Source organism: Schistocerca gregaria, chromosome 2 (genome assembly GCF_023897955.1).
Source record: "Schistocerca gregaria isolate iqSchGreg1 chromosome 2, iqSchGreg1.2, whole genome shotgun sequence".
Lineage (NCBI taxonomy): Eukaryota > Metazoa > Arthropoda > Insecta > Orthoptera > Acrididae > Schistocerca > Schistocerca gregaria.
In genome coordinates, this window is record NC_064921.1 from 581890161 (window position 1) to 581904035 (window position 13875).

Consider the following 13875-nt stretch of genomic DNA (forward strand, 5'->3'; position numbering starts at 1 on the left):
GGACTGAAGGCAAGTATATTTTTTTGCTCAAGACAACCATATTATTTCTCCAGTTTTTTCATCATCAGGACGTTAAATCAGTTGCATGATCAAACTGCAAGTTTATTTCTTTGTCCATCATTTGAAAAATAAATCATTCATACTTCATTGACACTCTTACTCTTTAGTAAGATTCATTTAATTATTATTTACATGAGCTATGATTATCAGAACCATGCACTAAATATTATATATGTCTTTTCCATCAATACAATACTGCAAACTAATGTTCCAAGTATGCACCATAAAGAAACAGACTTTTACTCACAGTCTGTGATGCAAGACTCTGAATAATGTGTGTATACTCCTCCAATGTGGCACTCTCCAGTAGAAGCTGTGCATTGTCTACAGATACAGCGGTATCTGTTGTAACTTTTGCCCAAGCTTTAGATACAAAATCTGCAGGGAGAAAACGCCCCAACCTACTGCGATGGCGAAGGACTGTGGAGAGCAATGCAATGGCATCTTCTGTCTGAGGGCCAGAGTTCTTAGCACTGGACAACTGAAAAAAAGTAGTCAATCCAGTAAAGAAACAGAGTGGCATACAACCATTAGTCAAGCACAAAACATAAACCATTAAACAAATAATTGAAAAAAAAAATCTGGAAGGTCATTAGCAAGGAACAAATGAATCGGAAGACATAAAAATAATGGTGCAGCTGGCCCCAAAAGATGACATGTGTGGTATCACTAGCACCAATTCGTTAATACTTCCTAACAGTGTCAGTTAACATAGTAACTAATAATAGACAATTAACAATGCATCAGATTTACTCCCGAATTAAATTTGTATATTACCCGCCGGCATTAGTTTCAGACTTACAACCTGTAATAAGATGGGGATAATTATTTCTGCAAATAACAGTAAGTGCTGTGACTACTACAATGTTTCTAGATGATTATTATAAAGCCTCTGATGCAGAATTAAAATTGTGTGCTGTCCTTTTTACCACTCTGAAAGTGTTAAATCTACTGCAGCAATTTCAATAAACACGGATAAGAATTAGGAGGCAACTTCTATTTATAGGTCCATTATACTCCTTAACAGAAAGAGCGAGAGAGAGAGAGAGAGAGAGAGAGAGAGAGAGAGAGAGAGAGCGAGAGAGAGAGAGCACCTCTCAGTGCACTTTCTAGAAAATACGATGATTTCATGAAAGAAGGTCCCCAGAATTAAAAGTGACACTGGAGAGGAGCCCACTAAAGATTCATAACAGGGAGATGAGACTTACGTTACAGAGCCATTTGAACAAATCAGAGGAGCTGGCATTAGGGGGCAAGAAGCAACATGAGTTGTGAAACAGAGACTGAAGATAATTATTTCACTTTGTCTGATTTGCCCTACCGGTGAGTATTCAAATTTGCCCTTCTACATAATGTGGAGTCAAGGAGAATCATTACTCATTTCAGATGGTTCAGCTAAGCAAGTAGCGGGATGCAGTTAAAAACAATACAAACACTACACATTAATTACTTTTGCTATTTTATCCACATGACACACTAAGAGAAAATTTCCTGATAAGCATAAAAAAGAACACAATCTGGTTGAAGTACATGCAGAGAATACACATAACAGCCAAACAGACAGTATGCGATGGGTTGTGGCAGTTGTTGAAATATTGTACATAAAATGGATACAACAACTTGGTAGAATACCAGGAAGCACAATGACAGCCAATTCTGCTGAGAAAATGTGAGAGATCACATCAAGAAATATATCTTCCATCTTCATTTTTCCCCTGCTGTACCTGAGTCAGTTTTTCATAAGTGAAATGGAAGTGCATGCTCTATGGTTTTTTTTTTTTTTTTTTTTTTTTTTTTTTTTTTTTTTTTTTTTTTTTGCAGAAAACAGCCACATCAACAAACTTGTTGGATAAATATTCTGCTTCCAAACTATTTCACAATGACAAGAAATAAAATGTGTTGTACAGAAACACAAAAAAAAAGTAATGAGCTGAGTCAGCTGAAACCTATGAAGCTCTCAATACCACAGTAGTAAGATCAATAACAACAAGTTTACCAAATTCAATGAACACGTTTAGTGAAGTGCACAAGAGAATAAAACCAAAGTCCAAGTACTAAAACCAAATTAAATAAAAAATATGAACATACGTACAGCATTTTGAACAAACAAATCCAAGTATTTTACAGAATGACTGAGTTGCTTCTCTTTGTTTCTACTGAGGCTGTTAGTCAAAGTTAAATTAAAACTCCGCGTCAGTAAGTGTATCAATTCAGGATTCTTTTTTGTATTTCCCTTCTTCAAGAAATCAAGCAATCTGCGGCACAGTTTATTGCGGTATGCTTTACAAATTGAGCGGCTGGTAGGTTTAAGATGGCGCTGTTTTCCCTGAAAAACATTTAAAGTTTTTTTTAAACATATAAGATAATATGAAAACACAAATTTCAGTAATAATATAATCACACAAGATTATGACAGGAAGTTTGAAACATATCTCTTTTCTACCACTAATGCTGCTGTGGCTGAAGAAGCTAGTTCTCCAAGTTGCAATAATTACCATAATTCTCATTATATGCTAGTCATTTTTTTGCCCGTACACTTTACAAAAGCAGCAAGGTGCGGCTACTGCTGCTGCCTCTTTATGTACTAGTTGACTCATTCCACACCCCTGAATGCTATTCCTCATTATGGGATTCTTGGAACATGATGTGTGGATGAATGAAGTTTCTAAATTTTGCTAGTACACTTATCAGCACAAAAAATGGCAGTGGCTGAAATTTGAAGTACCCACCATGTTACACATGAGCCAACCACATTAAAGGCTGTACAGATCTGCTCATAACAGTAAAGAACACTTGTAATTGTGATTGTAGCGGAAGGATTAACACCCGTTTGACATTCAGAACAAGGGAGCATCCTTATAAACATGCACAAAAATAGCACTGTGTCATTCGTAGTATTGCAGACTTAGTAACGGCACTTCATTTCGTGGTGTGGAGTCAAGAGCAGTAAGAAGTAGCAGCTGTAGCATACTGCAGTTGTTTCCTCAGTGGCACAGTCAGCGGTCTAACAGACAACTGCCTAGCAACAAAGTTTAGTTCATATCTTGCCTTATGCATTTTTTTTTTGTCCCATTAACTTGTTTAATCAGCAGGAACTATGAAATTAATAGAACAAACAGTTCACGGTACTTATTAAGATAGTTTCAACCACCAGAGTGGCACAGCAGGGGTGGATTCTTTACCATTTAATATCCCATCCAAAGGCCTTCAACTTCAATGACTGTCTGCAGTCTGCTTTTGCAGTGGGCAATAAACCTCTCATATCCTGTCATCATCTCCTACCAGGCAGCTAGAGCGACGTTCCAAAGGTCAAGGTCATCACAGGTTCTTGGCAGGTTGGGTGGGGTGGGGTGGGGTGGGGTGGGAGGGAGAGGGTCAGGTCAGCTTTCTTGCTTCACTCATTTAATCTGTGCCCATATATTTTTAATAAGGTTTAGGTCTGGTACAAATGGAGACTAATCAAGAAGAGAAATGTCTGTTCTGCAAATCACTCCTGCATCATCCCTGACACATGTGTAGGGGAATGGTCCTGTTGGAAACAGAATACTCTCTCTGGAGATAACTGCACTGATGGGAGCATATTATTACTGATAATAGAGGTATACTGGGCAGCATCAAGTCAACCATCTATCGTGTGAAGCACTCCATGTCCACGGAAACTCATCCTGCCCCACTGTCCTCAGCAAATACTAATTGGTGGTGATCATCATAGATCCTCTTCTTGATAGTCACATGTTTGCTAAGTAGTCCAGACCCTGAAGCCAGCGCCAAACCTCATCCACCGATCCAGCAAATGTAGTAGTTTGCTTCAACTGCACTGCTCTTAAAAAGGATTTTGCCTTGATGTGTTAAGAAGTTCTTTGTCCTGGACAAGTGTTGTTACATGTCAAAGTAAAGTTCCTAGATGCCAATTGGATTCTCCAGTATCTCGATAATGTTTCATCCACCATTGCACAGTGCGCCATACTGTGCCCCAGCCTCTGACACTGTCAAATTCTCTTGCTCCACAAGAGTATTGACATGGTCTCGAATAGCCTGTTGATGATTAGGCATGTCACATGAATATGTGACTCAACTGCAAGCTTCTGTACTCTCATTGGCTATTACAGAACGAATGGTGCAGCTGCTGACTCAACACACTGCAACAGACTATCGGTCTACTACTGTGTTAGATATAATGAAGCTGTTAGGTATAATGAAGCTGTTTGAACAATTCTCATGCATTATGTTAAAAGAGGCAATGAATTTAATTTTTTGACTCCAGGGAGGCCATTCTCCATCAGAAGTGATTCTTGTTCATTTGTACCCAAAATTCCTCCACTTTGGTGGGAAATTTGCAGTGCATCATCAAAATGTCTTTCATACAATATAACGTAGGGCATCATAGAAAACATATTGTTTGAACCAGAAGAATGTGTGTCTTCTGGCCGAAAAAGAAACTCACAAGGAAATGAACACTTGAGACTTTGCACATAAAGCCTGCATGCAGTGACCATTTATAAACATTACTTCTGTTAACATCCACTATATCTACAGATAATAGTAGGACATAACTGGAATAATGACAAGATCAGTTTCCTACAACTTTTGAAGTAATATTTCCTCATCTGCATGTTCCTAAGGTACACAGAAGAATATGGGCAGGTTGCATTTCATTCATGTAAGTCCTGCACTGGACCTCAGTTCTGGCTGTGATTTCCACCAGCCAATTTTTGCATTGTCAAGTATACCAGACAGAAAATAATACAGAATACTGTTTTAAGCTGACACTATTTGACTGCAAGCTACAAAAAAAGTATTACCAGTATACGTAGAGGGAATCTCAAGTTTCTTCCAGTCAACAAATTTCTAAAAGAAAATATGTCTATATAGTTTATGTGGTCCGAAGTATTACAAAAGGTGCAAATGCCCAACCAGTACAAGTAGAACCAAGAGGTTATCTTTGCACTGGGTATTATGACCACTGCTTAAGCCCTTTGTAATATTGGAGAAGACTTTCAGACATGTAACATGACACAGGAAACGTAATTTCGGTGCAGTATGAATGGACTGTGTAATAAGTCATGTGATTTAGAATCCAGTACCTTAAAGCTCTGTGATTTACGCAAAACAAAAAGTAAACATGAGAGCTCAGTGCATATAGGGTAATGGGCTTAAATGTGCAATATTGTACAAAGATGCTCAATGCAGTAAACAACGTGAAAGATGTAGGTGACACTAATTGTTAGTGAATATATTACAGTTAAAAGAAACTCATTTCTTGAACTGTACACTAAAGGAAAAATTGAGATGACTGGTGTTGTGCTCCAAACAAATATTCAGTCAAATGGGTTAGCTAAACATAAAGACACTGGAAGGTACCACCCACCAAATACTGATGTGTTCTACTACCTGAATGGATTTGACCACTAACCTTGGTATAGTTGGAGAGTTAAATATTAATGCAAACTTCTGCAATATGATGTACAGGAAGTTGCTGACATTAGAGGAAGAGTCAAGCTCTACTCAAATAGATTACACAACGATCAACAGATATGCAAACACACAACTACTGCCAGTTGTCAGAATACCTTAGTTTTGATGTACTACTGATAACTAAAGTAATGTATCAATTATAACCAAAATATACAAGCAGACGCGGAAGGGGAAGGGATAGTAATGTACAGGTGGGGGGAGAGAGACAAATGCAGTCTGGTGAGATGTGCTGGAACTAAACTCCAACAGTTGCAGTGTCAGGAGGATGTGGGGTAGGGAGGTGGGGAAAAAGGAACAAAAAATGAAAGGTGTGGGGAAAAACAGGTGGATGCATTTGCAGAGGGCTGCAAATAAACAGGGCGGGAGATGAGCATGGGGAGGAAAAGGTAGGACATAGGGGGTGGAAACTGTTGGGTGGAGGATGTGGGGACAGTATGTTACCGTAGGTTTGAAGTCAGGATGATTACGGGAGTGGAGAAAGTGTCGTAAGAATAACTACCATCTGCACAGTTCAGAAAAACTAGTGATGGAGGGAAGGATCCAGATGGCTTGGGTAGTGAAGCAACCATTGAAATTAAGCATGTTACATAAAGTTGCATATTGTGCCACCAGTTGGTCTACTTCGCTTTTGACCACAGTTTGGTGGTGGCCATTCATCCTTGTGGACAGCTGGTCAGTAATCATACTAATGTAAAAAGCTGTGCAATGAGTGCAATGATTGCAGCAGAGCTGGTAAATTACATTGTTGTTTTCACATGTGGCCCGGCCCCTGAAGTGGTAGGATACACCTGTGACAGGACTGGAAGGAAGTGCTGGGTGGATTGGACAGGTTTTGCACCTGAGCCTTCCACAGGGGTATGATCCTTGTGGCAAGGGGTTGGGATTGGGAGTGGCATAGGTATGGGCTAGGATCTTGTGGAGGGTGGGTGGTGAGGGTACACCTCTTTTGAAGCAGTGGGAAGAATCTCGGGTAGGATGTCCCTCATTTCACGGTATGATGATACATAATCAAAGCCCTGGTGAAGGATATGGTTCAGTTATTCCAGTTCAGGGTAGTACTGGATGATGAGGGGGACACTCCTTTGTGGTTGGTTTTTGGGAGGAGGATTGAGATTATGAGGAGAAATGGCACAAAAGATCTGTTTGCAGACTAGGTATGGGGGATAGTGCCTGTCTGAGAAGGCCTTGGTGAGACACTCAGCATACTGAGCAAGGGAATTTTTGTCACTACAGATACACTGTCCCTGGGTAGCCAGGCTATATGGGAGGGATGTTTTTGTGCGAAATGGATGACAGCTGTCAAAATGCAGGTACTGTTGGTGGTAGGTGGGTTGAATGTGGACAGAGGTGCGAATGGAGCCATCAGAGAGGAGGAAGTCAACATCTAGGAAGGTGACACTCGGGGATGAGGAGGACCATGTGACGTGGATGGGAGAGAAGGTGTTGAGATGGTGAAGGAACAAAGATAGGGTGTCTTGGCCCTGGGTCCAGAGCATAAAGATATCATCAAAGAATGTGAAGCAGACTAGTGGTTTGGTGTTTTGGGAGGCTAGGAGGGTCTTCTCTACATGGCCCATAAAAAGATTGGCATTGGAGCAAACCATGTGGGTGCGCATGACTGTGCTGCGGATTTGTTTATAAAACTTCCCTTCAAATGACAAGTAGCTGTGCGTTAGGATAAAGTTAGTAAGGTGTATGAGGAGTGAGGTAGTGGGTTTGGAGTTTGAAGGACATTGGGAAAGGTAGTGTTCAATACCGGTAAGATCATGGGCCTGAGGGATGTTGGTGTTCAAGGGAGTGAAATCCACAGTGACGAATAGGGATCGAGAATGGAAGTCGTTAGTGTCATTGATGTGAAAGGCTAGGTTTTGGGCAATTGGTTGGAGGTACTGGTCGGAAAGAGCTGAAATTATTTCAGTAGGGGCACAATAACCAGCTACAATGGGGTGCCCCAGAGTGTTGGGTTTATGGATTTTGGAGAGCAAATGGAATGTTAGTGTGTTAGGGTGTTATCATGGTGAGGAGGGAGATGGGCTCAAGGGAGAGGTTCTGAGGCAGACCTAAAGATTTCAGTAGGGACTGAAGGTAATGTTGGACTTCTGGGATGAGATCACTATGGTACAGCTTGTAGGTGGAGGAGTCAACACAGTTTGCAGAACCCTTCTATCAGACATTCACTGTGATTCAATATGACAGTGAAGAAGCCATTGTCTGCAGGGACAATATATTATGTTTTTAGGATTGCACAGTTCAGTACCTTACAGAGCTAGCAGAGGTGGTTCTGCAATGTCTGTGTCATGGAGATGTGTTTCTAGGTTTGTGAGGGATAGAGACTGACAGATTCCGGAAAGGTTAAAGTCACCGTGAAACGAGGGGTGGGATTTATAAAAGGGAATTTTTTGGTTAGGCCACTGGAAGGAGGGATAGCATAAGCAGTGAAAGCAGCCATATTATATACTAACTCTGCTGCAACCACTGTACAGCTTTTCATATTAGTATAGCAACAAACCTGCTGTTCACCAGAATTACTGGTCATTGCCAAACTGTGACTCTGAATAAAATTGACCATCCAGTGGCACAACATGCAGCTGAGCACAACATGCTCGATTTCAGTGGCTTGTTTCATGACCTGGACCATCTGGATCCTTTCCTCCACCACCAGCTTTTCTGAACCATACAAATGGGAGTTTCCTTGCAACAAATTGCTTCATAGCAGTCTTGGCCTCAATCTCAGCTAGCCCACTGTCCTCTCACCCTCTGATCAACAGGTTCCCCTTCCTTTGTTCTATCAACCCTCCAACTTCATGTCTACACTTCATGATCATCATGCACCGCTCCCCACTGACTTCCGACACATGTACATCATATGTCTAGCCCATACACCTGCCACACCTCCTTCCAGCATTCCTAGTCATCAAAGAGGTTGCCTCCCTCTGAGCCACTAGCTACCCATTCTTAACCTTCCTTCATGCCTCTACCCTCTCTCTTGCTCTCTCTCTCTCTGGCATAACCCCCACACTACCCCACCATAGTCTAGCTGCCGAATTGCAATCTTAGTACTGACTATTCAGCCAGTGTTGTGTGGCTGTGTGAAGTTTTGTTTTATTCCCCCCCCCCCCCCCCCCCGCCCCCCCCCCCTCCAGCTTCAAAAAAAGGATTTAGTCTGAAAGTCAGGAAATTCAAGTTTTGTGTTACCTGTTGATAACTCAGTGCATCTGCTTTTCAATGAGTGGTCTGCTTTACTCCAAGGTATTTACATTCCAGCAGAACTCTCCTACAAAATTAAGAAATGACTATATATATGTTTATGGGTGAAGATTTATTCTGTTTCCTGATTTACTTTCATTTTGTGGAACAATCAAATATAATGACATCCCATGCTTTCCAGACAAGTGAGTGAAAAATGCAAAATTTAACTCCTGAGGCAAGTATTCAAACCACACACAAACAGTGAAGGCGATGTAAATCTGAAATCCTTTTTTGAGAACAGTGTCTGTACTACACGATATGTTTGATTGGATATGTACTGAGTAGTAAGAAGTAAGCACATAAACATAAAATTTTGTTCGGTCACCTGCCACATGTGACTCATTCCATTGTTGGCAGCAAGATGAAGTACTGGACTACATTACTACTCTTTACAGTCATCAATGATTCCTGTTGCATTGATACAGCTGCCCTCAACAAGCCAGTGTATTGAGTACAGTATAATGTCCTTCATACCAATACATTCCATGGCCTATACCATTCATGTATGAGGTGAGGGGAACTGTATAGCTCCACAATCTTATCTGTTTTATGTTATTTTTATTATTTTATAAAAACTGGAGCAGCAAAACTGTTCCTCTGTGTATCACAAATAACAGTTTTGTGAGAACAATAATGCCTTTCATCCCACAATTTCCGCTTAAGTTCCCTGAACTCCATTACACTTTGACATGGGTTCTACTAAACACTTAGATAGCAGTACAGATCTCCATTACTTCAATATCTTCCGTCAGTTCACGATGCCAAACACTGAAGTACTACTCTAAAAAAGTTCTCACTAATTTCACTTTCTTTTCTCTGTCTTTTTAAAACTGTCTTCAATTTTCCTACCCTATTTCTGATTTCATCCATTCCTCCATATAATATTACTTCTTAGTAATACCTTTACATACTTAGAAAATGTAATGGGCTCCACTAGTTTATCATTTATGGTGTATATTGATACTATAAAACACTGTCCCATGTTTGTGTGCATTATTTTGCATTTGTCTACATTTAAGGAAAGGTGCCACTCGGCACATCATATGTGCAGTCTTGGCTATGATATCCTACATTTCCTTATGTGTAGACAATAGCTTTTTCAGTAAAAAATCTAATAGTGCTATTTACTGTGTTATAAGTCATTTACCAATGATGGCTGTCTTGGGAAGAAATCTCTGTTAGTTTATAAATAATTCTTGACTATTAACAGAAAACCAGATTTTCCTAGGAAAGTCTTAAAATTATAGCTCTGCATTACTTTCAGTACAGGAGGTGATAGCACGTGACTCAGAACCAAAAATTTCACCTGAACATATATCATGTTCTTAACAGTTTCTGAGTAAACTAATGAAAACAATGGGGAAAGGACAAATGCAGGCGATAGTACACTACTGGGCATTAAAATTGCTACACCACAAAGATGACATGCTACAGAAGCGAAATTTAACTGACAGGCAGAAGATGCTGTGATATGCAAATGATTAGCTTTTCAGAGCATTCACACGAGGTTGGCAAAGGTGGCGACACCTACAACGTGTGACATGAGGAAAGTTTCCAACCGATTTCTCACACAAAAACAGCAGTTGACCAGTGTTGCCTGGTGAAACGTTGTCGTGTTGCCTCATGTAAGGAGGAGAAATGCGTACCATCATGTTTATGACTTTGATAAAGGTCGGATTGTAGCCTATCGTGAATGTGGTTTATCGTATCGTATCGTATCATAGACGGGAGTGCCTGCAATGGTGTACTCAACGACGAAACTGGGTGCACGAATGGCAAAACGTCATTTGTTTCGGATGAATTCAAGTTCTGTTTACAGCATCTTGATGGTCGCATCCATGTTTGGCGACATCGCCGCGAGCGCACATTGGAAGCTTATATTCGTCATCGCCATATTGGCATATCACCCGGCATGATGGTATGGGGTGTCATTGGTTATGTGTCTCGGTCACCTCTTGTTCGCATTAACGACACTTTGAACTGTGGACGTTACATTTCAGATGTGTTACGACCCATGGTTCTAGCCTTCATTCGATCCCTGTGAAACCCTACATTTCAGCAAGATAATGCACGACTGCATGTTGCAGGTCCTCTACGGGCCTTTCTGGATACAGAAAATGTTCGACTGCTGCCCTGGCCAGCACATTCTCCAGATCTCTCACCAATTGAAAACATATGGTCAATGGTGGCTGAGCAACTGGGTCATCACAATACGCCAATCACTACTCTTGATGAACTGTGGTATTGTGTTGAAGCTGCATGGGCGGCTGTACCTGTACACACCATCCCAGCTCTGTTTGACTTAATGCCCAGGCGTATCAAGGCCGTTTTTACGGCCAGAGGTGGTTGTTCTGGGTCAGGATCTATGCACCCAAATTGTGTGAAATTGTAATCACATGTCAGTTGTAGTATAATATATTTGTCCAATGAATACCCGTTTATCATCTGCATTTCTTCATGGAGTAGCAACTTTAATGGTCAGTAGTGTAAACGAAACATTGTGACCTAACGTTTTGTTTAAGTGGGTACATTTCCTCAGAAAAAAATTTCAGCAAGTCAACTGCAATGCATTTTGCAGCTCTTGTAGACAGCTGCTGTGTTGCTGATTTGAGTTCATTCATACTATCCTTTACTTCAGCACATGCTTGCAAAATACGAGCCCCACTATGTGGAAATGAAGTGTGCACTGAAATGGTCAGTGAAGAGAACACTAAGCAGCTTAATGTCACTTTGGCTGTAACTGCATGTGAGTGCCGGAGAAGACGGGCATGCAACTGACACCTGTGATTTTCAAATAGCTGTATGCCAGATACAGTTAAGAAAAGGTCTTATGTTCACTGGAAGTTTTTTATTTGAAATCACCAATACTGTAACTCCTCAAAGAACGAGCATTTCCTCCTGACTTACTCTGTATAACTGCTGCTCAGATTTAAGGATTCATCATCTCTATTAACTGCACAGTTTAGTATTTCTGACAAACAGCAATGTGTATATGGATTCCAACCAAAGTGACATAGGAGCAGTTAAGTGTGGTGCCTAGTTTGGAGCACTCATGACAGGACCACCACAATTACCTGTCAGGGATTAATTCGCTGATAAATAGGGCTACATTCCACAGAGATGTATCCTCTCCCAGATTATGAAGTGTTCAGTATGCACCTACAGTCATGAAGATGTTACAAACTCACTAACTCTACTGGACTCTTTCGACATTGTGTGGATTGTTATTCTTGAGTGAATGACAAAACTACACTCCTTAAATTTATTTAGTTTGGTTAGCAATTTTGCCATGTTGCTTCTGGTTGATCTGCACGTATTGCACTTTATGTTGCTCACAGTGTGACAGTGCTCTATGTAGGTAACCTTTCCCAACATTTAGTGCCAAGTAAGATGCCAAATTGGTGACAAGCATCTTTTTTTATTGTGTTGTGATCATTTTGATGTAACTGAAAAAACAGTAGATATAACAATAAGAAGCATGGAATCAGTAGCAAGAGAGACATCTGTAACAAGCGACACAACAGCAAGAGGAATGATTTCAGTAACTAATGGCACTGCAACGAAATTAGCAACAGCTGCAACAATTTTGATGAATCCAAGGAAACTTGAGATATACATCAGCATTATTTCCTGTTCTTCAGGCAGGGTTACAAATACCTGATACAAGTTTAAATTTTCTTCAGTTGTCACATTTAGGAGTTGGTCCATAAATTAAGTCCACTCATGGACGTGAGTAGTTGGTCAGCTGATAACATCTTTAACTTGACAGATCAACAGTTTTGATAAAGAAACAAAAGAAGTCACTGCCTGTTTAAAGTTCAGCCAGTACCAGAAAAACAGTGTCTTACCTGCAAGGCCTTAACTGTCAGTACAGTTTTCTACGTGCAAAGTGTGTGGGGTTTTATGACAAACCTTTCATTATGAATGTGGTTGGTCATCTAGCTTCTACCCATTTCATTTGGGCAGTCAGTAAATTAATCAGATCCAACTTTAGATGAGATGATGAATACCAGTAAATAATTCAAGGAGACTTTGGCTGCACTATAAAGATTTGACGATGAGTTAAGAGCATCAAAAGTGTATGAGAAATGGTGCAGTGTGCAACAGTCATTTTATGACAAAACCTCATCGTCATCCTCAACGTTCACAGCACCTTCACTTTCCCATAATGTAATGACATGCTGTAGTTTATCTGTAATGCCAAAAATTATGGAGGAAAGTGAAGAGAATCAGTGCAACATTGCTCTCAATCAGTATATGTGGCATTTTGTGCAACAAGTGACCACCACTTTCTTAACATCATCCGAACAAAATTTGTGAATGATAATACGCAGCATCATGTTCAGCCATGGAAATCTTGTCTGGAATGTCATAGCCACAGCCAAAAGAACACCACCCTTATGCTTGCAATAAAGAAAGAACCTCTAGTAGTTGTTTCTCTTGGCCAACCAGGTCTCTGTATAGTACACCTTATCACTTTGCAGTATCATGTTGATCAAGTTAATGCCAACCTAAGTAATGTTGACTAATACACACTGCCTGGTGAAGAAACTGAAGGGCCCAGAGGAGGAGAAGAAAACAAATTTAAATTTCATGGATTATGAGTGCGTAAAACGTTATTTCAGTCATAAAAAAAATCAAGCCAAATTTATAAAGAACTTGAGCATATGAGCCCACATATCAGTATGATGTTGCACTCCTCTGGCCTCTCTGGCCTGGATACATACGTTGACTTATTTGAGAAGGGTGTCATAAAGGAGTTGTACATCTCCTGAGGCAAGCTGGCCCATAGCTGTTGTAATTGGTGCTTGATATCATGGATACTGGGAACAAGTCTGAGCTGGTCTCTCATATGTTTCTATCAGGGACACATGGGTATTCTGCTGGCATTGGGAGTACCTCAACATCACGCAGATAGCTTATAGACAGTTAAAAATGTCTTTGGCCTCTCCATACGGCTTTTCATGGTATCTGCTTGTGGTTGCCAGTACTTGTTGCAGAATTAAAACACCTCAACAATGCATAGCTCAAGAATGTTTATTCATTTGATGAGGTAAAAAGAACATTAACACCAATGCACAAAAATCACAG

General features: G+C 40.4%; 1 protein-coding gene across 1 annotated transcript in view; it reads right to left on the minus strand.

Annotated features, from left to right (window-relative positions):
- LOC126333434 (uncharacterized) overlaps positions 1 to 13875 on the minus strand; it is a 144512-nt gene that overhangs the window by 41800 nt on the left and 88837 nt on the right. Inside the window, exons 9-10 of the mRNA XM_049996735.1 lie at positions 2153 to 2386; positions 308 to 541 (exon numbers count right to left, since the gene is read on the minus strand). Coding sequence (XP_049852692.1) covers positions 308 to 541; positions 2153 to 2386 — 468 coding nt within the window. The remainder of the gene's footprint in view (positions 1 to 307; positions 542 to 2152; positions 2387 to 13875) is intronic.